This window comes from Agelaius phoeniceus, chromosome 26 (genome assembly GCF_051311805.1).
Source record: "Agelaius phoeniceus isolate bAgePho1 chromosome 26, bAgePho1.hap1, whole genome shotgun sequence".
NCBI classification, from domain to species: Eukaryota; Metazoa; Chordata; class Aves; order Passeriformes; family Icteridae; genus Agelaius; species Agelaius phoeniceus.
Genome location: NC_135290.1, coordinates 837,042 through 864,980, shown reverse-complemented (window position 1 = coordinate 864,980; position 27,939 = coordinate 837,042). Strand labels below are relative to the sequence as shown.

Sequence of the window (27,939 nt, the reverse complement as noted above, 5' to 3'; positions counted from 1 at the left end):
TCCCTGCGGTTGCTGATTCCCAGGCACTCGGAGCCCGGCCTGGCCGTGCCGTGTCCTGGTTTTGCCGGGATTTGGGATCCCTATTTCCTCCGGGATTGGCTCTGGCCGCCCTGGCCCTTCTGGTGCTGCTGCTTCACCTGCGCCAGGATGTCCCGGATCTTGCGCTGGGCCATCTGCAACGACAGCCGGGAATCCATGGAACAACAGCCAGGGATCCATGGAACAACAGCCAGGAACCCATGGAACGACAGCCAGGGACCCATGGAACGACAGCCGGGGATCCATGGAACAACAGCCAGGGATCCATGGAATGACTGCCAGGGATCCATGGAACGACAGCCAGGGATCCATGGAATGACTGCCAGGGATCCATGGAACAACAGCCAGGGATCCATGGAACGCTGCCAGGGACCCATGGAACGCTCCCGTGGATCCATGGAATGCTCCCGTGGATCCATGGAATGCTCCCATCCCAAATTCCCCGTGGAACCCAAACCCAGCCCCTGTCCCAAGATTTCCACCCAAATCCAAATTCCCAATCTTTAGACTCATAGCAATTTCCACCCAAACCCAGCCCCTGTCCCTGGATTTCCACCCAAATTTCCACTCAAGTCCAAATTCCTGATCTTTAGACTCATCCCAGTTTCTACCCAAACCCAGCCCCTGTCCCAGGATTCCAACCAAATCCAAATTCCCGATCTTTAGACTCATCCCAGTTTCCACCCAAACCCAGCCCCTGTCCCAGGATTCTCCTGTGGTTTTTTTTCGGGGAATAACGGACGGGATTCAGGGGATAACGACCAGAAATGTGCGGCCTGAGCAACACAGCTCTGGAGAACCCCTGGAAAACGCTTGGAGAACCCCTGGAGAAGCTCTGGAAAAAACTTGGAGAACCCCTGGAGCACTCCTAGAGAACCTCTGGGGAAGACCTGGACAAGACCTGGGGAACCCCTGGAGAACCCCTGGAGCACCCCCAGAGAACCTCTGGAGCATTCCTGGACAAGACCTGGGGAACCCCTGGAAAAGCCCTGGAGAACCCCTGGAGAACCCCTGGAGCATTCCTGGACAAGTCCTGGAGAACCCCTGGGCAAGTCCTGGAGAACCCCTGGGCAAGTCCTGGAGAACCCCTGGAGAAACTCTGGAGAACCCCTGGAGAAACTCTGGAGAACCCCTGGAGCACCCCTAGAGAACCCCTGGAGAAGTCCTGGAGCCTTCCTGGAAAAGCCCTGGAGAACCCCTGGACAAGCCCTGGAGAACCCCTGGAAAATTCCTGGAGGACTCCTCGACAAGCCCTGGAGAACCCCTGGAGAACCTCTGGAGAACCCCTGGAGCACCTCAGGACAAGCCCTGGAGAACCCCTGGAAAAGCCCTGGACAAGCCCTGCAGAACTCCCAGAGAAGCCCTGGAGAACATCTGGAGAACGCCTGGGTCATTCCTGGACAAGCCCTGGAGAACCCCTGGAGAACCCCTGGAGAACATCTGCAGAGCTTCTGGAGAAGCTCAGAGGAGCCCCTGGGTGCCCCTGGGTGCCCCCGGGTGCCCCCGGCCGTACCTGGCTGGCGTAGAAGTGCCCGATGATTTTGACGATCACCTGCTCGTTCTCGTCCGGCGTCTGCTCCCGCGGCACCACCACCTCGGCCGCCGTCAGGTTCTGCAGCTCGTTCACCTGCGGGACACGAGGGATGGACCCTCCGGAGCGCCCACCGGGAATCCCAGGGCCCAGCATCTCCCGGGAATCCCAGGGCACAGCATCTCCCGGGAATCCCAGGGCACAGCATCTCCCGGGAATCCCAGGGCACAGCATCTCCCGGAAATCCCAGGGCCCAGCATCTCCCGGGAATCCCGGCCCAGCATCTCCCGGGAATCCCGGCCCCAGCATCTCCCGGGAATCCCGGCCCCAGCATCTCCCGGGAATCCCAGTTCCAACATCTCCCGGGAATCCCGGCCCCAGCATCTCCCGGGAATCCCGGCCCAGCATCTCCTGGGAATCCCAGGGCCCAGCATCTCCCAGGAATCCCAGCCCCAACATCTCCTGGGAATTCTGGCCCCAGCATCTCCCAGAATTCCAGCCCCAACATCTCCTGGGAATTCTGGCCCCAATTTCTCCTCGATTTCCAGCCCCAACATCTCCCAGAATTCTGGCCTTAGTATCTCCTGGGAATTCTGGCCCCAGCATCTCCCGGGAATCCCGGCCCCAGCATCTCCCAGGAATTCCAGTTCCAATATCTCCCAGGAATTGCACCCCAATTTCTCCTGGGAATTCCAGCCCCAACATCTCCTGGGAATTCTGGCCCCAACATCTCCCAGGAATCCCAGTTCCAATATCTCCTGGGAATTGCACCCCTATTTCTCCCGGGAATCCCGGTCCCAACATCTCCTGGGAATTCTGTCCCCAATGTCTCCTGGGAATTCTGTCCCCAACATCTCCCGGGAATCCCGGCCCCAGCATCTCCCAGAATTCTGGCCTCGGTATCTCCCGGGAATTCTGGCCCCAATATTTCCTGGGAATCCCAGCCCCAGCATCTCCCGGGAATCCCGGCCCCAACATCTCCCAGGAATTCCAGTTCCAATATCTCCTGGGAATTGCACCCCAAGATCTCCTGGGAATTCCGGCCCCAACATCTCCCGGGAATTCTCTTCCCAACATCTCCCGGGAATCCCGGCCCCAGCATCTCCCAGGAATTCCAGTTCCAATATCTCCCAGGAATTGCACCCCTATTTCTCCTGGGAATTCCAGCCCCAACATCTCCTGGGAATTCTGTCCCCAATATCTCCTGGGAATCCCAGCCCCAGCATCTCCCGGGAATCCTGGCCCCAGCATCTCCCAGAATTCTGGCCCCAATATTTCCTGGGAATCCCAGCCCCAGCATCTCCTGGGAATTCTGGCCCCAACATCTCCTGGGATTTCCAACCCCAGCATCTCCCAGAAATCCTGGTCCCAGCATCTCCCGGGAATTCTGGCCCCAATTTCTCCCAGAAATCCCGGCCCCAACATCTCCTGGGAATCCTAGCCCCAACATCTCCTGGGAATTCCAGCCCCAATTTCTCCCGGGAATTCCGGCCCCAGTTTCTCCCGGGAATCCCGGCCCCGCTCCCACTCACGGTCTTGCCGCCCTTGCCGATGACGCGGCCGGCGGCCGAGGCCGGCACTCGGATGTGCGTCTCCAGCTTCACCTCCTCCTTGGGCCCGAAGAAATTCTCCTCCTTCAGCTTCCCGTAAATCCTGCCCTGAGCCTGGGGAGGGACGGAGTCGGGAATGTCCCACCCCAAACCCCATCCATGGACCTGGGATCCCGTAAAATCCCGGTTCATTGGAATTCCAAACCCCAATCCCCATCCATGGATTTGGGATCCCATAAAATCCCGGTTCATTGGAATTCCAAACCCATTTGGCCTCTAGGAGCTGGGAGTTGGGAATGTCCCACCCCAATCCCCATCCATGGATCTGGGATCCCATAAAATCCCAGTTCTTCGGAATTCCAAACCCGTTTGGCCCCTGGGAAGCCCAATCCCGGAATTTCCCAGCTGAGGGTTGAGGTTCGGTTGGTGTCACCCCCTGCCCTCCCTCCCAGGGACACCCCAATGTCCCCAAGGTGGTGACACCGTCTCCAGATTTGGGCTGGGGCATCGTCCCATAAAATCCCGGTTCTTTGGAATTCCGAACCTGCCTGGCCCCTGGGAAACCCAATCCCGGAATTCCTTGTGTGTGGATTTGGGCTCGGTCGGGGTCACCCCCTGCCCTCCCTGCCAGGGTCACCCCAATGTCCCCAGGGCGGTGACAGCGGTGACAACCTTGAACTGCGCCTCGGGCGGGCCGGTGATCACCACCATGCGCACCTTGGAGTCCGGCGTCTCCGGGGGCGCGATCTGCAACGGGACGGACACGGGACGGACATGGATGGACACGGGACGGACACGGGACGGACACGGGACGGACATGGAACGGACATGGATGACATGGGATGGATACGGGATGGACACGGGACAGACATGGATGGACATGGGACGGACATGGGACAGACATGGACAGCCACGGATGGACACAGGACAGACACGGATGGACATGGGATGGACACGGGACGGACATGGATGGACATGGAACGGACATGGATGACATGGGATGGATACGGGATGGACACGGGATGGACATGGATGGACACGGATGGACATGGGATAGACATGGATGGACACGGGACGGACATGGATGGACATGGGACGGACATGGATGGACATGGGATGGAGATGGGATGGACACGGGACAGAAACAGATGGACATGGGATGGACGTGGGATGGACACGGGACGGACATGGATGGACATGGCACGGACATGGACGGACATAGGATGGACATGGATGGGCATGGGATGGACATGGGATGGACATGGATAGACATGGATGGGCATGGATGGACATGGATGGACACAGGATGGACACAGGATGGACATGATGGGCATGGGATGGACACGGGACAGACATGGGAGGACATGGAGGGACATGGGACAGACATAGGATGGACACGGGATGGACACGGGATGGACACAGGACGGACATGGCATTACAGCGCTGCCCAGGCTTCCCAGGGCTTTTCCAAGGAAAAACAGGAGAGTCGGGGACAGAGGGACACCCAAGGGCCACCCGAGGGCCACCTGAGGGCCACCCAAGGGTCACCTGAGGGTCACCAAGGCCACCCAAGGGTCACCGAGGCCATGCCCACCTTGATGGAGGCGCTGGCGAAGCGCGAGAGCTGCTTGATGTGCTGGCCCTTCTTGCCGATGATGGCCCCGACCGCCTGCGCAGGGATGAACACGTGCACGGTCTCCTGCTCGGGGGGCTGGGGATGGAGCGGGGCCAGGGTCACCCTTGGGGTCACTGCCACCAGGTCAGGGTCACCCTTGGGGTCACTGCCACCATTTCAGGGCCAGGGTCACCCTCTGGGGTCACTGCCACCATTTCGGGGCCAGGGTCACCCTTGGGGTCACTGTAACTCTCTGGGGTCACTGCCACCATTTTGGGGCCAGGGTCACCCTTGGGGTCACTGCCACCAGGTCAGGGTCACCCTTGGGGTCACTGCCACCATTTCGGGGCCAGGGTGTCACCCTCTGGGGTCACTGCCACCATCTCAGGGCCAAGGTCACCTCTGGGGTCACTGCCACCATTTTGGGGCCAGGGTCACCCTCTGGGGTCACTGTAACTCTCTGGGGTCATCGCCACCATTTCGGGGCCAGAGTCACCCTTTGGGGTCACTGCCACCATGTCAGGGCCAGTGTGTCACCTCTGGGGTCACTGTCACCATTTTGGGGCCAGGGTCACCCTTTGGGGTCACTGTCACTATTTTGGGGTCACTGTCACCATTTCAGGGCCCGGGTCACCATTTGGGGTCACTGTCACCATTTTGGGGCCAGGGTCACCCTTTGGGGTCACTGTCACCATTTGGGGTCACTGTCACCATTTAGTGTAGCTGTCACTATTTGGGGTCACTGTCACTGTTTGGGGTCACTGTCAACATTTTGGGGTCACTGTCACTATTCAGGGTCACTGACACCATTTTGGGGCCAGGGTCACCATTTGGGGTCAGGGTCACTATTTGGGGTCACTGTCACTATTTGGGGTCACTGTCACTATTTGGGGTCACTGTCAACATTTTGGGGTCACTGCCCACCCCGGGGCTCCATCAGGAATGTCCCCCTGTCCCAGGGTCACTGCCCACCCCAGGGGCTCATCGGGGTTGTCCCCCTGTCCCAGGGTCACTCACCAGGAAGGAGCTGTAGGGAGCGGCCCCGGAGACGCCGCTCGGGGGCGGCGGCACCGCCGTGGAGGAGGCCGGGAAGAGCCCGACCGCGGCCAGGTTCAACCCGGGGATGAGGTGGGACTGCAGCTGGGGGGACAAAGTGTGGGGATTGGGATTGGGAGAAAGCAAATATGGGATATGGGGATTGGGATATGGGGATTGGGATTGGGATTGAGAGACACCAAATATGGGATATGGGGACTGCAGCTGGGGGGACAAAGTGTGGGGATCGGGGTGGGATTGAGGGACACCAAATATGGGATATGGGGATTGGGACTGAGGGGACCAAATATGGGATATGGGATATGGGATATGGGGATTGGGATTGGGATTGAGGGAAACCAAATATGGGATATGGGGACTGCAGCTGGGGGGACAAAGTGTGGGGATCGGGATTGGGAGAAAGCAAATATGGGGATTGGGATTGAGGAAACCAAATATGGGATATGGGGACTGCAGCTGGGGGGACAAAGTGTGGGGATCGGGGTGGGATTGGGAGAAACCAAATATGGGATATGGGATATGGGATATGGGGATTGGGATTGAGAGACACCAAATATGGGATATGGGGATCGGGACTGAGGGGACCAAATATGGGATATGGGGACTGCAGCTGAGGGGACAAAGTGTGGGGATCAGGATTGGGATTGAGAGACACCAAATATGGGATATGGGGATCGGGATTGGGAGAAACCCAAATATGGGATATGGGGATTGGGACTGAGAGACACCAAATATGGGATATGGGGATTGGGATTGGGAGAAACCAAATATGGGATATGGGGATTGGGATTGAGGGAAACCCAAATATGGGGTATGGGGACTGCAGCTGGGAGGGACAAAGTGTAGGGATTGGGATTGGGAGAAACCAAATATGGGATATGGGGATTGGGATTGAGGGGACCAAATATGGGATATGGGGACTGCAGCTGGGGGGACAAAGTGTGGGGATTGGGACTGGGATTGAGAGAAACCAAATATGGGATATGGGGATTGAATTGAGTAAACCAAAATGTGGGGTCAGGGGGGATTGAGATTGAATTGAGGGGAGAAATAGGATTGGGACAAGGGGGATTGAACTGAGGAGAGGAATGGGATCAGGGATGAGGCAGGATCATGCTCAGGGTGAGAGGGGCTCTGGTTTTATGGGATCCCAGCAGGATCATGCTGGGGATGAGAGGGGCTCTGGTTTTATGGGATCCCTGGTGGGATCGTGCTCAGGGTGAGAGGGGCTCTGGTTTTATGGGATCCCCGGTGGGATCATGCTCAGGGTGAGAGGGGCTCTGGTTTTATGGGATCCCAGCAGGATCATGCTGGGGATGAGAGGGGCTCTGGTTTTATGGGATCCCAGCAGGATCATGCTCAGGGTGAGAGGGGCTCTGGTTTTATGGGATCCCCAGCAGGATCGTGCTCAGGGTGAGAGGGGCTCTGGTTTTATGGGATCCCCAGCAGGATCGTGCTCAGGGTGAGAGGGGCTCTGGTTTTATGGGATCCCCAGCAGGATCGTGCTCAGGGTGAGAGGGGCTCTGGTTTTATGGGATCCCCAGCAGGATCGTGCTCAGGGTGAGAGGGGCTCTGGTTTTATGGGATCCCCAGCAGGATCGTGCTCAGGGTGAGAGGGGCTCTGGTTTTATGGGATCCCCGGTGGGATCATGCTGGGGATGAGAGGGGCTCTGGTTTTATGGGATCCCTGGTGGGATCATGCTCAGAGTGAGAGGGGCTCTGGTTTTATGGGATCCCTGTCAGGATCGTGCTCAGGATGAGAGGGGCTCTGGTTTTATGGGATCCCAGCAGGATCATGCTGGGGATGAGAGGGGCTCTGGTTTTATGGGATCCCTGTCAGGATCGTGCTCAGGATGAGAGGGACTCTGGTTTTATGGGATCCCTGGTGGGATCGTGCTCAGGGTGAGAGGGGCTCTGGTTTTATGGGGTCCCCGCCAGGCCGGCCCCACTCACGCTCATGGCGGCCACGTCGTTCTCGTAGGCCTCGCGCACTTTCTTCATGATCTCCTGCTCGGCGCGGCAGCAGCTCTCGGGACAGCCCTTGACCGTGATGGTGCGCTCGGGGTTGTACAGGGTCAGCTCCTGCAGCCTGGGGACAGCGCCCGTGGGGACGTGGGGACACCCAAGGGCGCCCCAAAGGCGCGGGAGGGGACCCCAAAGGGGACGGGAAAAGGGGAGCACAGAAAACCCAACCCCGAGGGTTCCCGGGAGAACTTTGGGGGCTGAAACCTCTCCCCTCATCCCCATCCCCATCCTCCTCCTCCATGGGGACACGGATGGGGACACCCAAGGGTGCCCCAAAGCTCTAGGAGGGGACCCCAAAGGGGACGGGAAAAGGGGAGCACAGAAAACCCAACCCTGAGGATTCCCAAAAGAACTTTGGGGGCTGAAACCTCTCCCCCTATCCCCATCCCCATCCTCCTCATCCTCCTCCATGGGGACACGGATGGGGACACCCAAGGGTGCCCCAAAGCTCTGGGAGGGGACCCCAAAGGGAACGGGAAAAGGGGAGCACAGAAAACCCAACCCCGAGGGTTCCCAAGAGAACTTTGGGGGCTGAAACCTCTCCCCTCACCCCCATCCCAATCCTCCTCCTCCTCCTCCTCCTTCTGCCCCGGTCCTTACGAGGAAATGGTGATTTTGGTCTCTGTGTCCTGCTCCACCTTCTTGAGGTTCCGGCCCTCTTTGCCGATCAGGCGCCCCACGAAGTTGTTGTGGGCCAGGATCTTCAGGGGGACCTCGTCAGCCCTGGGAACGGGAACGAGGGGGGAAAAACCCCACAGGAGGGATTAGGGCAGCTGGGAAAGGAGGGGAAACCCAGAAGGAGGGAAAACCCAAAAGGAGGGATTATGGGAACTAGGAAAAGGAAAAAACCCAAAAGGAGGGATTGTGGAACCTGGGAAATGAGGAAAAACCCAAAAGGAGGGATTGTGGAACCTGGGAAAGGAGATGAAACCCAGAATAAGGGATTATGGGATCTGGGAAAGGAGGGAAAGACCCAAAAGGAGGGATTATGGGAATTAGGAAGAAAAACCCAAAAGGAGAGAAAACACAAAAGGAGGGATTGTGGAACCTGGGAAAGGAGGGAAAACCCAAAAGGAGGGATTATGGGGTCTGAGAAAGGAGAGAAACACTGCAGGAAGGATTCTGGGATCTGGGAAAGGAGGGAAACACCACAGGAAGGATTCTGGGATCTGGGAAAGGAAGGAAACACCACAGGAAGGATTCTGGGATCTGGGATAGGAGGGAAACACCTCAGGAAGGATTCTGGGATCTGGGAAAGGAGGGAAACACCACAGGAAGGGTTCTGGGATCTGGGAAAGGAGGGAAACGCCACAGGAAGGATTCTGGGATCTGGGACAGGAAGGAAACGCCACAGGAAGGATTCTGGGATCTGGGAAAGGAGGGAAACACCACAGGAGGGATTATGGGATCTGGGATAGGAGGGAAACACCACAGGAGGGATTATGGGATCTAGGAAAGGAGGGTTGGCACTGAGGGCCGGGGGAAGCCCAAACCCCAAGGTTTGGAATCCCCGAATTCGGGGGCGCAGGGCGGGAGGACGCCCGGGTGGGATCTGTGGGGCTCTCACGTCTTGGTGTCCTTGGCCTCCTTGTGCATGATGTCCAGGATCATCCTGCAGGCGGCCGAGCAGCCCTCGGGCGTGGAGTGGATGCTGATGGCCTTCTCGGCCGCGCCCGCGTTCTCCTTCCGGTGCACGTCAATCCTGAAAACCGCGGGAAGGGGCTGGGAGGGGCCCCGGAGCCTCCCCGGAAAGGAGATCCCAGCAGGAGGAGGGAGAGCTCTGGAGAACCCCTGGAGGAACTCTGGAGAACCCTTGGGAGAACTCTGGAGAAACCCTGGGGGAGCTCTGGAGAACCCTTGGATCACCCCTGGAGAAACCCTGGAGAACCCTGGAGAAACCCTGGATCACCCCTGAAGAACTTCTGGAGAACCTTTGGATCACCCCTGGAGAACCCCTGGAGATCCCCTGGATGACCCCTGAAGAACTTCTGGAGAACTTCTGGAGAACCCTGGAGAACCCCTGGAGATTCCCTGGAGATCACCTGGATCACCCCTGGAGAACCTCTGGAAAACTCCTGGATCACCGCTGAAGAACTTCTGGAGAACTATGGAGACCGCCCTGGAGAACCCCTGGAGAACTTCTGGAGATCTCCTGGAGATCTCCTGGAGATCTCCTGGAGAACTTCTGGAGAACTTCTGGAGAACCTTTGGATCACCCCTGAAGAATCCCTGGAAACCCCCTGGAGAAGCCCTGGATCACCCCTGAAGAACTTCTGGAGAACTATGGAGACCCCCCTGGAGAACCCCTGGAGAACCCCCTGGAGAACTCCTATAGATCCCCTAAAGAACTTTTGGAGAACCCCTGGATCACCCCTGGATCACCCCTGAGGAACCCCTGGACATCTTGTGGATCCACCCTGGGCGCCCCTGCGTGTCCCCGCTGCCGGTGACGGGGACTCACTTGGACTGCGTCTGCTTGGTGATGTTGCGGATGGTGGCGCCCTCCTTGCCGATGATGGCCCCCACGAACTGGGTGGGCACCAGGAGCCGCAGGGGGACGTCGGGGGGCGGCGCCTTGGGGGGAGCCCCCGCGGGCAGGGGGGACCCCGGGCGGGCCCCGCCGCGCGCCCCGGCCCCGCCGCGCCGGCCCTGCTCGGGCTGCTCGTCCGGGATGTAGGAGACCTTGAGCGCGTGGCTCTCCAGCTGGTGCCCGTTCAGCTTCAGGATGGCCCTGGGGACACCGGGAAACGAAATGGGGATGGATTGGGGACACCGGGAAATGGGGATGGATTGGGGACACCGGGAAATGGAATGGGGATGGATTGGGGACACCGGGAAATGGAATGGGGATGGATTGGGGACACCGGGAAATGAAATGGGGATGGATTGGGGACACTGGGAAATGGGGATGGATTGGGGACACCGGGAAATGAAATGGGGATGGATTGGGGACACCGGGAAATGAAATGGGGCTGGGGGGACACTGGGAAATGAAATGGGGCTGGGGGGACATTGGGAAATGAAATGGGGATGGATTGGGGACACCGGGAAATGAAATGGGGCTGGGGGGACATTGGGAAATGAAATGGGGATGGATTGGGGACACCGGGAAATGAAATGGGGATGGATTGGGGACACCGGGAAATGGGGATGGGGGACACCGGGAAACGAAATGGGGCTGGATTGGGGACACTGGGAAATGAAATGGGGATGGATTGGGGACACCGGGAAATGAAAGGGGGATGGATTGGGGACACTGGGAAATGGGGATGGGGGACACCGGGAAACGAAATGGGGATGGATTGGGGACACTGGGAAATGAAATGGGGCTGGGGGGACACTGGGAAACGAAATGGGGCTGGGGGGACACTGGGAAAAAGGGGTGGGGGACACCGGGAAATGGGGATGGGGTTTGGGGGACACTGGGAAATAGGGATGGGGTGGATTGGGGGGACATTGAGAAATGGGGCTCGGGGACACCGGGAAATGGGGCTGGGGTTTGGGGGACACCGGGAAATCGGGGTGGGGGACACTGGGAAATGGGGCTGGGGGGACACCAGGAAATGGGGCTGGGAAACACCGGGAAATGGGGATGGGATTGGGGGGACACTGGGAAATGGGGCTGGGGGGACACCGGGAAATGGGGCTGGGGTTTGGGGGACACTGGGAAATGGGGCTGGGGTGGCATGATGGGAGCAGGGCAGCCCCAAAAGAATCGGGGTTTGATGTAGGAGGGGTTGGTTCCCAAATCACATGGGATCCCAAATCCCCATGGGTGATCCCAAATCCTCAATTCCCAAATCCTCAAATCCCAAATTCCTCAGGTTCCTGAATCCCCGTGGGTTCCCAAATCCCCATGGGTTCCCAAATCCCTAAATCCCCATGGGCAATCCCAAATCCCTGCAGGATCCCAAATACCCAGATCCCAAATCCCCGCGCATTCCCAAATCCCCAATTCCCCGCGGGTTCCCAAATCCCCAAATCCCCATGAGCGATCCCAAATCCCTGCAGGATCTCAAATCCCCATGAGCGTTCCCAAATCCCCGCGCATTCCCAAATCCCCAAATCCCCACGGGTTCCCAAATCCCAAAATCCCCATGAGCGATCCCAAATCCCCACGGGTTCCCAAATCCCTGTGGGTGATCCCAAATTCCTGCTCGTTCCTCCTGTCCCCAGCCCCGGGAATCCGGCCCCGAAGGAAACTCCCCAAATTCCCCCAAATTCCCCCAAAAGCGCCGGCCCCGAGCCGAGCCCGGTGCGAGGGGAGCGGGGAACGAAGGAAAAAGCTGGGAATGAGCTCCGGGTCTCCCCCTGGCAGCTCCGGGATCTTTCTCCCCATTTTTAGGGAGACGGAATTCCCAAAACCGTGGAAACCCCAGGAAATCCCAACTTTCCCTCGAGTTAAATTCAGCTCTCGCTCCCTGAGCTGCCGAGAAAACTCCAAAACCTTGGAATTCTGTCCAAAGGGTGGAGGAAAACCCTAAATAGGATTTAAGGGGCGTCCTCAAGGGTTTGGGGGAATCTTGGGTTTGGGGGAATGGGGAATCCCGTTTCCTACAGGTGGGGAAGGGAGGGAATTCCCGAAACATTCCCAGAGAATTCCTGGGCGATTCCCGGGGCACTCACTGCCGGGTCTGCTCCCGGCTGGCGTAGGTGACGTTCACCACGGCGGTCTCACTGTCCGTGTTCACTGCGGGAATTCCGGGAAAGGAGTCAGGAAATCGGGAAAAGGAGTCGGGAATTCGGGAAAAAAGAGACGGGGATTAGGGAAAAGGAATCAGGAATTCGGGAAAAGGAATCAGGAATTTGGGAAAAGGAGTCGGGAATTCGGGAAAAAAGAGACAGGGATTAGGGAAAAGGAATCAGGAATTCGGGAAAAGGAATCGGGAAATCGGGAAGAGGAATCGGGAATTCGGGAAAAGGAATCAGGAATTCGGGAAAGAGACAGGGATTAGGGAAAAGGAGACGGGGATTCGGGAAAAGGAAGCAGGAGTTTGAGAAAAGGAGTCAGGAGTTTGGGAAAGAGGGATTAGGGAAAAGGAATCAGGAATTTGGGAAAAGGAGTCAGGAATTCGGGAAAGGGACAGGGATTCGGGAAAAGGAATCAGGAATTCAGGAAAAGGAATTGGGAATTTGGGAAAAGGATCAGGAGTTTGGGAAAAAAGAGACAGGGATTAGGGAAAAGGAGATGGGGATTCGGGAAAAGGAAGTAGGAATTTGGGAAAAGGAGTCAGGAATTCGGGAAAGGGACAGGGATTCGGAAAAAGGAATCAGGAATTCGGGAAAAGGAATTGGGAATTTGGGAAAGAGACAGGGATTAGGGAAAAGGAGACGGGGATTCGGGAAAAGGAAGCAGGAATTTGGGAAAAGGAATCAGGAGTTTGGGAAAAGGAATCAGGAATTTGGGAAAAAAGAGACAGGGATTAGGGAAAAGGAGACGGGGATTCGGGAAAAGGAAGCAGGAATTTGGGAAAAGGAATCAGGAGTTTGGGAAAAGGAATCAGGAGTTTGGGAAAGACACAGGGATTTGGGGAAAGGAATAAGGAATTTGGGAAAGAGACAGGGATTAGGGAAAAGGAGATGGGGATTCAGGAAAAGGAATCAGGAATTTGGAAAAGGAAGCAGAAATTTGGGAAAGAGGGATTAGGGAAAAGGAAGCAGGAATTTGAGAAAAGGAAGCAGGAATACAGGAAAAGGAATCAGGAATTTGGGAAAGAGACAGGGATTAGGGAAAAGGAATCAGGAGTTTGGGAAAAGGAATCGGGAATTCGGGAAAGAGACAGGGATTTGGGAAAAGGAAGCAGGAATTTGAGAAAAGGAGTCAGGAATTAGGGAAAAGGAAGCAGAAATTTGGGAAAGAGACATGAATTTGGGAAAAGTAATCAGGAATTTGGGAAGAGGAATCAGGAATTCGGGAAGAGGAATCAGGAGTTCGGTAAAAGAGACATGGATCAGGTTTTTATTCCCTCCCATCCCTGAAAAGGGGCAGGAATTCCCAAAGCCCAGGTTTCATTCCCTGCAGAAATCCCCAAAATCCAGGTTTTGTTCCTTCCTCTCCCTGAAACGGGGCAGAACCCTGAAATCCGGATGAAATTCCCGAAATCTGGGCTTTATTCCCTCTTCCTGCTGAAACGGGGCAGAAATTCCTGAAATCTGGGGTTTATTCCCTCTTCCCTCTGAAACGGGGCAGAAATTCCCGAAATCTGGATTTTATTCCCTTCTCGGGAGCAGAAGTTCCCGAAATCCGGATGAAATTCCCCAAAATCCGGATGAAAATCCCAAAATCCAGATGAAATTCCCCAAAATCCGGATGAAATTCCCCAAAATCCGGATGAAAATCCCAAAATCCGGATGAAATTCCCCAAAATCCAGATGAAAATCCCAAAATTGGGATGAAATTCCCCAAATCCAGGTTTCCCCCTCCTACCCTGCTCGCAGCTCTCCACGGTGCCGTACTGGGCCAGCAACCCATCCAAAACCTGGGAAAAAAAGGGAAAAAAAGGGGAAAAAAGAGGAAAAAAAGTGGAAAAAGGGGAAAAAAGGGGAAAAAAAGGAAAAAAGGGGGAAAAAAGGGGAAAAAACGGGGGGAAAAAGGGGGAAAAAAGGGAAAAAATGGGGGAAAAAAGGGGGGAAAAAGGGGGAAAAAGGGGGAAAAAAGGGGAAAAAAGGGGAAAAAAGGGGAAAAAAGGGGAAAAAAGGGGAAAAAAGGGGGAAAAAAGGGGGAAAAAAGGGGAAAAAAAGGGGAAAAAAAGGGAAAAAAGGGGAAAAAAAGGGGGAAAAAGGGGGGGAAAAGGGGGGGAAAAGGGGGGAAAAAAGGGGAAAAAGGGGGAAAAAAAGGGGAAAAAAGGGGGAAAAAAGGGGGGAAAAAAAGGGGAAAAAAAGGGGAAAAAGGGGGGGAAAAAAAGGGGAAAAAAAGGGGAAAAAAAGGGGAAAAAAAGGGGAAAAAAAGGGGAAAAAAAGGGGAAAAAAAGGGGAAAAAAAGGGGAAAAAGGGGGAAAAAAGGGGGAAAAAAGGGGAAAATCAATCCCAGTTGACGCCAGGATATCCCGGGAAGCCCCATCCACACCTCGGGGTCACTGGGATCGTTGATAATTCCATCAGGATCATTAAGAATTCCCAATTAATTAAGGCTGGGGAGCTCCCGGAGCCAGCGGGAGGGGAAGGCAGAGCCGGGAATTCCCAGCGGGAAGCGAGGATCCGTTTTATTCCCCGTACAATGGGAAGGGAAATCACAAACGAACGGGAATTCCCGGGAATCCCGGGATCCCGGGGGGGCTCCGGGCGGTGCCGCTGTCCCGGCATTTCCAGGGGTAATTAAGAGCCCGGGGTAATTAGGAGCCAATTAATGACAAAGGGGATGCCCTCACCTCCCATCGCAGCTGCGGCGGAATGTTCCGGATCTGGATCTTCCGGCTCCTGCAAGGATGGGGAAAAGTCGGGATTGGGGCCGGGCCACGGATCCGAGCCAGCCCCGACATTCCAGGTGCTCCCTCCCGGGCGGATCCCAGCTGGTTGTGGGCATGGAATCGCCCCAGAGCTGTGCCAGGAGCGGAATCCTGGGATCCCTCTGGGAACAGAACCCCAGAATCCGCTGGGAGTGGAATTCCAGAATCCCACTGGGAACAGAATTCCAGGATCCCTCTGGGAACAGAATCCCAGAATCCCGCTGGGATCAGAACCCCAGGATCCCGCTGGGATCAGAACCCCAGGATCCTGCTGGGAGTGAAATTCTGGAATGGATCCTGAGGCAGAATTCCAGAATCTCCCCCAGGAGCAGAATTCCAGAATCCCAGAATCCTGCTGGAGATGAAATTCCAGAATCCCACTGGAAGCAAAATTCCAGGATCCCTCCGGAAACAGAATTCCAGAATCCCACTGGAGGGAAATTCTGGAATGGCTCCTGAAGCAGAATTCCAGAATCCCAGAATCCTGCTAGAAGTGAAATTCCAGAATCCCACTGGAAGCAGAATCCCAGGATCCCTCTGGGAACAGAATCCCAGAATCCTGCTAGAAGTGAAATTCCAGAATCCCACTGGGAACAACCCCAGAATCCCACTGGGAGTGAAATTCTGGAATGGCTCCTGAGGCAGAATTCCAGAATCTCCCCCAGGAGCAGAATTCCAGAATCCTGCTGGAAGTGAAATTCCAGAATCCCACTGAAAGCTGGATTCCAGAATTCCACTGGGACTGAAATTCCAGAATCCCTCTGGGATCAGAATCCCAGAATCCCGCTGGGAGTGGAATTCCAGAATCCCGCTGAAAGCAGAACTCCAGACTCTCTCCAGGAGCAGAATTCCACTGGGGACAGAATCCCGGAATTCCTCTGGGAGGGAAATTCAAGAATCCCTCCAGGAACAGAATTCCAGGATCCCTCTGGGAGGGAAATCCCGAAATCCTTCTAGGAGTGAAATTCCAGAATTCCCCTGAAAGCAGAATCCCAGGATCCTGCTGGAAGTGGAACTCCAGAATCTCCCCCAGGAGTGGAATTCCCGAATCCTGCTGGAAGTGGAACTCCAGAATCCCACTGAAAGCAGAATTCCAGACTCTCTCCAGGAGCAGAATTCTTTGGGAACAGAATTCCAGGATCCCTCTGGGAGGGAAATCCCGAAATCCTTCTAGGAGTGAAATTCCAGAATTCCCCCTGGTTGGGAAATTCCAGAATCCCTCTCGGAGCAGAATTCCGGAATCCTGCTGGAAGCAAAATTCCAGAATCCCTCTGGGAATGGAATTCCAGAATCCCACTGAAAGCAGAATTCCAGAATCCCACTGAAAGCAGAATTCCCCTCGGACCTGAATCCCGGATCCATCCCAGATTTTTATAATTGTAATTAAAATTAATGCCCTGAGCAGAATCCCAGATTCCTTCTCCCTCCCGGTTCAATCCCGAGCTTTTACGGGAAGGTTTTTCCCAGAGCTGTTCCTCACCCCAGCACAGATCCCAGAGCATTTCCCAAATCCCCCCAGAATCCCTGGATTTCCCCCTCTGCTTCCCAATCCCCGGATAAACCCGGGATTAAACCCGGAATGTTCCGGATTTCGGGGAATTCCGTCCATTTTGGGAGCAGCTGGGCTGAGCTGGAGCAGGAAATTCCCAAACCTGGATCCTGCCCGGTGCCTCCCTCCGGGAAGGATCCCAAAATCCCGGAATTCCCGGCTAATTGGGCCTCATTGTCTGGGTGATTGACAGCTGTCAGTCACACCCCGCTCAGATTTACGATTCCTGGCGTTCCGCCCGCCATGGGGAATTCCCTTCCTTATTCCCAGGTTTATTCCCAGGTTTATTCCCTTTTTTATTCCCTTCTTTATTCCCAGGTTTATTCCCTTCTTTATTCCCAGGTTTATTCCCATTTTTATTCCCTTCTTCATTCCCTTTTTAATTTCCATTTTTATTCCCTTTTTCATTCCCATTTTCATTCCCTTCTTTATTCCCATTTTTATTCCCTTTTTAATTCCCAGTTTTATTCCCATTTTTATTCCCTTTTTCATTCCCTTCTTCATTCCCAGTTTCATTCCCTTCTTTATTCCCAGTTTTATTCCCTTCTTTATTCCCTTCTTCATTCCCATTTTTATTCCCTTCTATATTCCCTTTTTCATTCCCTTCTTCATTCCCATTTTTATTCCCATTTTTATTCCCTTCTTCATTCCCTTCTTTATTCCCAGGTTTATTCCCTTCTTCATTCCCTTCTTTATTCCCTTTTTCATTCCCTTTATTCCCTTTTTCATTTCCTTCTTTATTCCCATTTTTATTCCCTTCTTTATTCCCTTTTTCATTCCCTTCATTCCCCATTCCCAGCCCCTGCACAGGCAGAACAATTCCACCAAAACTCCACCAAATCCATCGGGATTTTCCTGCTCGGGGATCCCAATCCCCCCCGGGGGATTTTGGGGCTCCACAGCCACAGTCTGGGATTTCGGAGCCTGTGGGGACAGGCGGATCCCAAATCCCAAATTCCCAAATTCCCAAATCCCCAGGGATCCAGGGAATCCACAGTCTGGGATTCCTGGGGGCGCTCAGAGCCTGTGGGGACAGGCGGATCCCAAATCCCAAATTCCCAAATTCCCAAATCCCCAGGGATCCAGGGAATTCACAGTCTGGGATTTCTGGGAGCGCTCGGAGCCTGTAGGGACAGGCGGATCCCAAATTCCCAAATTCTCAGGAATCCAGGAATTCCAGCAGTTTGGGATTTCTGGGAGCGCTCAGGGGATCGAGGAGCTTCGATCCCGCTCTGATCCCGACTGTGGGATGGAAACCTGGGAAGCCTTTTTGGGAATGGGACACCAGGAATTCCCTGACAGGAATGGGACACCAGGAATTCCCAATGGGAACGGGACACAAAGAATTCCCAAAGGGAATGGGACACCAGGAATTCCCAATGGGAATAATGGGATATGAGCAATTCCCTGTGGGAATAATGGGATATGAGGAATTCCTGACAGGAATGAGACACCAGGAATTTCCAAAGGGAATGGGATATGGAAAATTCCCTGAGGGAACAGGACACAAAGAATTCCCAAAGGGAAAGAGACACCAGGAATTCCTGACAGGAATGGGATATGAAGAATTCCCTATGGGAATGGGACGTGAGGAATTCCCTGTTCCCAATGGGAAACAGACACCAGGAATTCCCAATGGGAATAATGGGATATGAGCAATTCCCTATGGGAATAATGGGATATGAGGAATTCCCGACGGGAATGGGGCGCCAGGAATTCCCTGTGGGAATGGGATATGGAAAATTCCCTGAGGGAACAGGACACAAAGAATTCCCAAAGGGAATGGGAGACCAGGAATTCCCAATGGGAACGGGACGTGAGGAATTCCCTGTTCCCAATGGGAAAGAGACACCAGGAATTTCTCCGTTCCTCCATGAAAAGAATTCCTTGAAATCAGTGGAATCCCTAAAAAAAATTTAAAAAAGGCGGGAAAAAATTCCCAAATCCCTCCCGGATCAGAGGCAGCCCCCACTCCCAAATCCAGCAAACCTGGAAAAGAGGGGTGGAAAACCCTGGAAAAATCAGGGAAAACTCAAAAAAAATCGGGGAAAACCACAGAAAAAATATGGGGAAACCCCCAAAAAATCGGGGAAAACTAAAAAAAAAAAATCATGGAAAACCACAGAAAAAATATGGGAAACCCCCAAAAAATCAGGGAAAACTAAAAAAAAAAAATCATGGAAAACCACTTAAAAAATATGGGGAAACCCCAAAAAATCGAGGAAAACGAAAGAAAAGCTGGAAAAGGAGCAGGGATCCCTCATCCAACCAGAATTCCTGGGAAAATCCCTGGGAGCTTCAGCATGGCTGGGAATTGGGGCTGGAAGGGGCAGAAATTCCCCTTTTTTGGGGGGGAATTTTTCATTTAAATCCCAAAATTCCCAATTTTCCCCCCATTCCCTCCCTGGATTCGTCTGCCCGAGCTTGAACCCAAATTCCCACAGAAATCCCTGCTGGAATTCCACAAATTCAATTATTTCTCCTTTTCTCCCCCCAAAATTCCTCCCCCGTGGCTTCAAAATTCCCAATTTTCCCTGAAATTCCCATTTTTTTGGGGAGGTTTTCCCACGTTTCCCACAGGAAAATAAGGAAATAAAAGGGAATTTTCCTCACTTTTGGCCATTCCCAAATTGAATTTTCTCTCCCCGAGGTCCGGAATTTGATGGAATTCCCAAAGTTTCCAAACCTCAGGGATGAGATTAAAGGAAAAATCATCCAGAATTCGTTGAATTTTTTTACTTTTTTGGGCTAAAAATCCTCAAAACCCTCAGAATTCCCCAATATTTTTGTCCCCAGAAGTGAAAAATCCGGGAGCAGCTGGAAATTGGGAGCTCAAAGAAATAAAAGAAATTTAAATTTTAATTTTTTTTCTCTTTTTTGCTCCTCAAAATTTCGATTTTCCGGCTTTTTTGTTATTTTTTTTTATTAAAACTCCCAACCCAGCCTCGTTTGAATGGAAAAAATCAAGATTTTCAAAATTGGATTTAAAGCAGAATTTTAGTCCCAAAATCCACCTGGGTTCTCATTTTCCATGGAAAAGAATTTTCCAATTTTTTGGGTTCATTTTTGGGGTTTTTTTTGGTTCATTTTCGCTCCCGTTTCCAGCAAATCCTACCCCAAAAGAAAAGGGGGGAAAAAAAAAAGCAAATTTTGGGGTGAAAAGTGACAAAAAAAGGAGCCTCAACCTGGATTTGGATATTTTTCGTTGGGAACAATGAATTCCAGGATTTTTCCTGATGGAAAATGAGGATTTTTCCTGATGGGAACCCCCAGATTTGAAGGAAAATCCAAGAGAATTTCGGGATTTTTTTTTTTCCCAGCATTTCTCTGCCCTGAGCCGAACTTTGACGCCACTAAAATAATGAAAAATATCAATTTTTATAATTATAATTAAAATGAATGCCCTGAGCACAACCCCAGGAGGAGCTGGGGGTGAAAATCCCTTTAAAATTCCCATTTTTGGGGTTCAAATCCATCCCAGCCCCGAAATCCCAACCCCAAACGCCTGAATTTGGAATTTTTATTTCCTTAAAAATGATTTCATTTGAGATGAAATTTAAAATTTTCCCTGGTGACTCCAACAAGGAGAAATTCGGAGATTTTGGGGTTTGGAAATCCCGATTTTCTCCCCAATTTTCCCATCAACAAAATCCAAGGAAAAACAACGCCCAAAACCCAACAAAATGCTCAAAATGACCCTAAATCAACCCAAAATCTCATTTTCGTTCAAAAAATCCAATTTTTTATCAACATTTCTTCACAATTTAAGACTTTTACAGAATTCTGCTGCTATAATTCCCCAGATCATGAAAATAATTGGGAAAATCCCAGGAATTAATCCCAAATAAATAAATTTATTCCTCTTGGGGCCACACACCCTAAATTCCCATTTTTTGGCGCTGTTTTAACCCATTTTGGGGGTTTTTTAATTATTTTTTGAATTTTTTTTTTTAGGAGAGGTTTGAAAAATTTGGGGATAAACCAAGAGGAGAGAATTCCTTGGGAAGTTTTTTTAAGGATGAATGAATTAAAAACCACCCCAAATTCAGATTTTTTTAACAGCATTATTTCCACTTTAAACTAAATTTTTAAAAAAATTGGGGTTTTTTTTTTGGTGTTTTTTTAAAAAATAAAATAAATTAACTGGGAAGGGAAACCCCCCCTGCTCCTGACTCGTTTTCCCACATTTTTAAAGGGATCAAAAAAAAAAAGGGAGGAAAAAAAAAAAAAAAAGAAAAAAGAAAAAATGAACCTGAGGTTTTGGGGGAGGGGAAAGGGGAGGAATTTCCCTTTGGATCCCGAAATTCTCCCCTCTTTAACCCTTTCCTGCTCCCCGCCGCTCCAAACTGGAAATTCCAGCCTGGAAAACTGAAATGAGGATTAAAACAAACAAACAAAAAAATCTAAAAAAATCCCCCCAAAAAAATTTCGTTTTTAAGGGATCGTCTCCCCCCTTTCCCCGGCATCGGAGCAGCCGAAATCCCCCAAATTTCCCCCCAAAAAAATTCCATTTACAGCTCCCAGCTCGAGGGAAATGCCCCAAAATCGCCTTTTCCACACCCAAAATCACCAAATCCCTGCCCAGAGTGTCCGGGACGGTCCCGAAATCCCCCAAAATTCCCCCAAAAATCTTCCAGGAGGGCGGGGAGGGAAAAGCGGCGCTGGCCCTTTAAGAGCAGCCCATGAGGGGGGCACGGATTTTAACCCCAAAAAATCCCCCAAAAAGCCCCAAAAATGGGATTTTCCAGCCCAATCCAAGCATTTTTAGGGACGCCCAGGAGGAAAATAAAACCAAATCCCAAAATATTTAAAGGGGTTTTTTTTTTCCCCCTTTTTTTTTTTTCCCCAGCAATTTAAATCCCAGACCCCGAAGGAATATTCTCATTTTTAAAGGAATTATTTTGGGGCAAAAAAGGAGGAAATCTGCTCCTCCCTGCCCAAATTATTCATTATCCGATATAGGGGAGGAAATAGGATTTTCCAGGGTTTTTTTTTAAGGGATTTTTAAAAACTTTTCATGGAATTCCATCCCAATATTCCCCCCCATGCCCGGACACCGAAGCCACAGCAACAAAAACCACCAGGGAGGGAGGAAAAAAATTAATAAAAATTACAAATATTGCCCTAAAATCCGGGAATTTGGGCCGGGAAAACGGGGCTGGATTTGGGATCGCCCTTTTTGGGATCAGCCCCCTCCCGAGGTTTGGGAATTTTGGGAATTTTGAGGCGAGGCCAAAGGGGGCGATCCCAAAACGGGGCAGGGAAGGGTCGGGAAAAGGATTTGGGGAAAACTGGGATGGGATTTTGGGAATTTCGGGCTGGGATTTTGGGGAGTTTGGAACTGTGATTTTGGGAATTTGGAGCTGGGATTTTGGGGAGTTTGGGATGGGATTTTGGGCAAGTTTTGGGGTGGGATTTTGGGGGAGTTTGGTTGGGATTTGGAGAAATTTGGGGTCGGGATTTCGGGAAGTTTCGGGATGTGATTTGGGGAGTTTGGGGTTCGGATTTTGGAGAGTTTGGGGCCGGGATTTGGGGAAGTTTTGGGATGGGATTTTGGGAATTTGGGGCTGGATTTTGGGGAAGTTTCGGGATGGATTTTGGGATTTTTGGGTCGGGATTTTGGGGATTGGGGCCGGGATTTTGGGGATTTGGGGCCGGGATTTTGGGACTGGGATTTGAGGAAGTTCTGGGGTGGGATCTGAAGAATTTGGGGAAGTTTTGGGATGGGGGTTTTGGAATTTGGGGCCGGGATTTTGGGGAATTTGGGGTCGGGATTTGAGAAGTTCTGGGGTGGGATCTGGAGAATTTGGGGCTGGGATTTGGGGAAGTTTTGGGATGAGGATTTTGGGAATTTGGGGCCGGGATTTGGGGAAGTTTTGGGATGGGATTTTGGAATTTGGGGAAGTTTCGGGATGGGGATTTTGGGAATTTGGGGCCGGGATTTGGGGAAGTTTTGGGATGGGATTTTGGGAATTTGGGGAAGTTTCGGGATGGGGATTTTGGGAATTTGGGGCCGGGATTTGGGGAAGTTTCGGGATGGGGATTTCGGGAATTTGGGGCCGGGATTTGCCGGCGTCGCTGCCTCCCCTCCTGTTTCCCCTTTGGAAAAGGCGCCTCCGTCACGTGGCGATGGATTCGGGTCCAACGTGGACTCCTTGGGATCGGGAATTCCGGGAATTCCGGGAATTCCGCGAGTTTGGGGGGCGAAAAACGGCAGGGAAAAAAGGGGGGGGAATTTCCAGGGCAACCCCGAACCCGGGCGGGCCGGGGCGGATTTCCCGGGAATTGGGGGCGCGGGAGGAATTTCCAGAGCGCTCCGGCCCCAGCCGGGAACAACAAAGGCCGGGGAAGATGGAGAGGGATGGGATGGGCTGGGCGGGAGAGGCAGCTCCTGGGAAACCCAAAAGCGCCGCTTTTCACCCCAAAAACCCCCAGAATTCAGCCAGGATTTCACCCCTGCCCGCCCTCAGCAGCAGCGCGCTGGTTTTGTTCTTTTATCCCAGCAAAAAAAATCACTTTTTAAATAAGATTTTTTTTTAAATTAATTTTTTTCTATTTTTGTTTGAATTTTCCGTCTCCCAAAACAAAGGATTTCGCCTCATTTCCCAGCCCAGGCGCCAAAAGGAGCCGGGAGATTCTTCCACAAGTTTGGGAATCCCAGCCCAAAGCCATCCATCACCTCAGGCAGCGCCTGGAGAATTCCTGATTTCACCTTTTTTTTTCCCCTCCCTTTTAATTTAATGAAAAACTCGCAGGTTGAGTTTTCTTTGGGGAAAAAAAAAAAATCAATTAATTCATGGAATGTTTAATGAATTCATGAAACTCAGCTCAATGGGGCAAATCCCAGCCTAAAATCTCCGACGCTTCTTCGTTTTTTTCACATTTTTAGGTGGAAATTTTTGGCTTTTTCCGTCTCCTGTTTCCGCCCTCGTCACAAATTAATAATTCCGACGATAACGATTGAAAAAAATCAATTAAAAATCAATTAAAAATCAATTCAAACTCCACCTTTACCTTTGCTTTTTGGGCACCGAGTGCTCGATCTCCAGCTGCTTCCCATGGAGCTCCACTTTCCCTACAAAACAAAACCCGGGGTTGGAAAAAATCTGAGAGGGAAAACTCGGGGATACAAAAAGGGGGAATTTTCACCAAATGGGGATTTCCCTCCCCGCCGAATTCCTGCCCGAATTCCACCACCCAGACGCCGCTCGCGAGGGGATTTTGATGGAACGCGAGGTTCCAGAGGGGGAGTGGTGCCTCTGGAATTGTTCCTCGGGAATATTTCAGCCCGGAAGGATCCCAGGGATGAGATTTTTGGGTTGTTTTTTTGATGTTTTTTGGGGTGGATTTGGAGAATTCCCCCCCGTTTTCTTTCAGCCCTCCAGGAAAAGCCTTTGGAGAAAATTCCCTCCCTTTTTTTTCTCCCCCACCGGAAAGCTCCGAATTGGGGATTGCACAGGGATGGAGGATTTCTCCCGGAAAATGGAGAGGGATTCCCCTCGCTGCGGGCTCGGTCCGTGATTTATAATTTAATTTTTTTATTTTTTTAGGAGGGAACAGCGAAGAAGGAAAAGAATCCGGCGGGTGGAAGGAGATGGACAGGAAGGGGGAAAAAAAAATAAATTTAAAAAAGCCTCAAAATTCCCGATTTGCCCCCAAATTTGCCTCTTGCCGAGCTCTTGCCCGGCTGCTCCCAGCATGGCGACCTCGCCCCCGGACGGGCAAAGTCCGCGGGGCCCCGGCAGCGGCTCCGGGGGGACCCCGGGGCTTTGGGGGGCGCAGATCCTGGGGACCCCCGCGGGTTCGGGGTCGCTTCGTGTCCCCGTCCCGGCCGCGATTTCGGGGAAGGGACAAAAAGCGGGGATTGGAGGGGGAGGGGCTGGGGCTCGGGATTTGGGGGGTCCGGGGGGTTTGGGGGGGACAGGAGGGGCTGGGGGTCGGGAGGGATTTTGGGGCTCGGGATTTTCGGGATTCGGGAGGGATTTCGGGGTCTGAAGGGATCGGGAGGGATCGAGGGGTCGGGATTTGGGGGGTCGGGATTTGGGGGGGGATTTGGGGGATCGGGATTTAGGGGGGATTTGGGGAGTCAGGAGGGATTTGGGGGCTCGGGATTTAGGGGGGATTTGGGGGGTCGGGATTGATGAGGGGGCTCAGGAAGCTCTGGGGGTCCGGGAGGGATCGAGAGGGCCGGGATCGAGTGAGGGTCGGGAGGGATCGAGGGGCCGGGAGGGATCGAGGGGCTGGGGTTTGGGGGTTTGAGAGTTTGGGATTTGGGGGTTTGGGATTGGGGGATTTGAGGATTTGGGGGTTTGAGATTTGGGGGATTTGAGGGTTTGAGATTTGAGGGTTTGGGATTTCGGGGTTTGGGGATTTCGGGCTTCGGGGATTTGAGGGTTTCGGGGATTTGAGGGTTTCGGGGTTTGGAGGTTTGGGGGTTTGGAGGTTTGGGGGTTTAGGATTTGGGGGTTTGGGAAGGGCTCGGGCTGGCTGCGCGCCTCACCCGAGAAAGTTTCGATGGCTTTCATGGCCCACTGCTCGTCGGGGCAGTCCACAAAGGCATAGCCGGACTTGACGAGGAACTGGCCGCTGAAGGAGATCTGGTGCTCGGCGAACACTTTCTCCAGCTCGGCGGCGGTGACGCCCTCGGGCAGGTTCCCGATGTAGAGCTTGTTCATGGCTCCGGGGGGCTCGGGGGGCTCCGGGGGGCTCCGGCCGCGCGCTGCCGGCGCGGGGCGGCTCCGCTGCGCCCCCCGAGCTTCGCCCCGGATTTTTTCCCCCTCTGGTTGTTTTCTTTTTTCCCTTTTTTTGGCCTTTTTGTTGTTTTTTTAGGGTTTTTTTTTCTGCCCCCTTCTGCCGAGCGGATTTCGGTGCCGTTGGGGAGGGGGGCGGCGGCCGCTGGAGGAGGAGGAGGAGGAGGAGGAGGAGGAGGAGGAGGAGGAGGAGGAGGAAGGAGAGGAGGGAGCGGCCCCGGCGGGCAGGGCGGTGGCGCCGGTGGCTGCGGGGCCCCCGAGGCGGCCCCGAGCGGCCCCGGAGCGGCACCGGACACCGGGCGGGGGGCGCGGAGGGGCGAGGGCGAGCGCGGAAACGTTCGCGGGGCGAAGCCACGTGGTGGGGAGGGGGGAGGGCCGGGGGAGGGGCCGGGCCGGGGGAGGGGGCGGCGGCCGCCGGGCTCGTTTCCATTTATTTATTTATTTATTTATTCGGTTATTTATTTATTCCGTCATTTATTTGTTTGTTTGAATCCCGGTCCGTTGTTGCTCCTCGGGATAAGGGGGGGGGGCGCGTCCACACCCGGAACCCCCCCCAGACCCCCCCCAAATCCTCCCCAACCCCCACCGGGGGCTCCTCGGTCCCATCTGCTGCGCCCCTCCCCCCCCCCCCATGGCCGCCCCCTCCCCTCCCTCCCCTCCCCTCCCCCCGGAGCCTCAATGGGATTTTCTGGGTGTAAAAAACTTCGGCTTCAAAGGGGCCGGGAGGGCCCTGGCGCCAGCCCCGGGCTCGCCCCCTCCCCCCGGGGCTGCCGGGACCCCCGGGCGGGTTCCGGGGGCGGCGCGGGCACAAAGGGACCCCCCCCCCCAAAGCGGCCCCTCCGCGCTCCCCCGCTGCCTTTTCGGGACAGTTTTTATTTTTAGCTCGGAGCTGGGTTGAAAATAGCAGCGAGCCCACCCCGAGACCACCGCCCAAAGCGGCACCCCCGGGCCCCGACCCCGCGGCGGTGGCGGCACCGGGGCTGGGCTGGGGGCTCGGGGGCACCGGGGGTTCCGGGGCTGGGTCGGGATCTGGGCTAGGGGCTCGGGGGGCACCGGGGGTTCCGGGGCTGGGCTGGGGGCTCGGGGGGCACCGGGGCTGGGCCGGGGGCTCGGGGGCACCGGGGCTGGGCTGGGGGCACCGGGGGCTCTGGGGCTGGGCCGGGGGCTCGGGGGGCACCGGGGATTCCGGGGGATCGGGTCTGGGCTGGGGGCACCGGGGGTTCCGGGGGCTCTGGGGGCACCGGGATCTGGGCTGGGGGCTCCGGGGCTGGGCCGGGGGCTTGGGGGGCACCGGGGGTTCCGGGGGCACCGGGGCTGGGTCGGGAGCTGGGCCGGGGGCTCCGGGAATCGCGGGCCAAGAGCTCGGGGGGCTCCGGGGGGTGTCGGGGGCTCTGGGACACCGGGGTTGAGTTGGGGGCTCAGGGGGCTCCGGGGCTGGGCCGGGGGCTCCGGGAAGTGCGGACCAAGGGCTCGGGGGGCTCCGGGGCTGGGCCGGGGTCTCGGGAGGCTCCGGGGGCTCTGGGACCCCACGGCTGAGCTGGGGTTCCGCGGTTTCGGGGGGCACCGGGGGCACCGGGGCTGGGCCGGGGGTACCGGGGGAGCCCCGGGGGTACGGTCGGGACTGGGCTGGGGGACACCGAGGGGCTCGGGGGGCTCCGGGGCTGGGCCGGGGGCTCGGGGGGCACCGGGGGGCACCGGGTGCTGAGGGTTCGGGGGGCACCGGGGGCTGAGGGTTCGGGGGCTCAGGGGTCCGGGGGTCTCCGAGGGCTTTGGGCGGCTCTTGGGGGCTCCGGGGTGTTTGGGGGTCTCCGGTGGCACCGGGGCTTTGGGATATCGGGGTCTCCGGGGCTTTGGGGGGGATCTGGGGGGCTCTGAGGGGTTTTTGGGGTCTCCGGGGTCTTTGGGGGGCTCCGGTGGTACCGGGGGCTTTGGGGTCTCGGGGGCTCGGGGTCTTTGGGAGGCTCCGGGGTCTTTTGGGGGCTCCGGTGGTACCGGGGGCTTTGGGATCTGGGGGTCTCCGGGGGGTTCTTGGGGTCTCCGGGGGGGTTTTTGGGGTCTCCGGGGTCTTTGGGGGGCTCCAATGGCGGCTCCCCCGTTCCCCCCCGCGCTCTCATTAACTCTTAACGAGGGCAGCGCTTAATGAGCGCGGCTCGTAATGAGCGCGGGCAGCCCCGCCCCGGGCCCGCCTGCTGAGGGAGCGGGAAAATGGGGGAAAAATCCTAAAAAAATGGGGGAAAAATCTTTAAAAAATGGGGGGAAAATCCTGGAAAATGGGGGGAAAATCCTGGAAAATGGGAAAAAATCCTGGAAAATGGGGGGAAAATCCTGGAAAATGGGGGAAAATCCTGGAAAATGGGGAAAAATCCTGGAAAATGGGGG

General features: G+C 54.5%; 1 protein-coding gene across 2 annotated transcripts; it reads right to left on the bottom strand.

Moving 5' to 3' along the window:
* Nucleotides 1-80: 80 nt before the first annotated feature.
* IGF2BP1 (insulin like growth factor 2 mRNA binding protein 1) lies at nucleotides 81-25,485 on the bottom strand. 2 transcript variants are annotated; one of them, XM_054653189.2, is made up of 15 exons: nucleotides 25,311-25,485; nucleotides 23,825-23,885; nucleotides 15,184-15,232; nucleotides 14,244-14,295; nucleotides 12,443-12,506; nucleotides 10,278-10,547; nucleotides 9,384-9,518; nucleotides 8,417-8,539; nucleotides 7,745-7,880; nucleotides 5,753-5,875; nucleotides 4,715-4,831; nucleotides 3,793-3,867; nucleotides 3,103-3,234; nucleotides 1,553-1,666; nucleotides 81-173 (listed from the first exon to the last, which is right to left on the bottom strand). In XM_054653189.2, the coding sequence occupies exons 1-15, from the start codon at nucleotides 25,483-25,485 to the stop codon at nucleotides 81-83; spliced, it is 1,719 nt and encodes a 572-aa protein (XP_054509164.1). The 2 variants fall into 2 exon arrangements, with proteins under 2 accessions (XP_054509164.1, XP_054509166.1); XM_054653191.2 differs by lacking the exons at nucleotides 9,384-9,518; nucleotides 10,278-10,547.
* Between the last annotated feature and the right edge of the window lie 2,454 nt (nucleotides 25,486-27,939).

What these genes read in the sequence shown, in the direction of transcription:
- IGF2BP1 (XM_054653189.2), bottom strand. Translation starts at nt 25,485, where the DNA reads ATGAACAAGCTCTACATCGGGAACCTGCCCGAGGGCGTCACCGCCGCC. An exon ending in ACCAAGCAGACGCAGTCCAA is followed by an intron (nt 9,519 to 10,277) that starts GTGAGTCCCCGT and finishes CGCGGTTTTCAG; the next exon opens with GATTGACGTGCACCGGAAGG. An exon ending in ACCAAAATCACCATTTCCTC is followed by an intron (nt 7,881 to 8,416) that starts GTAAGGACCGGG and finishes CGCTGTCCCCAG; the next exon opens with GCTGCAGGAGCTGACCCTGT.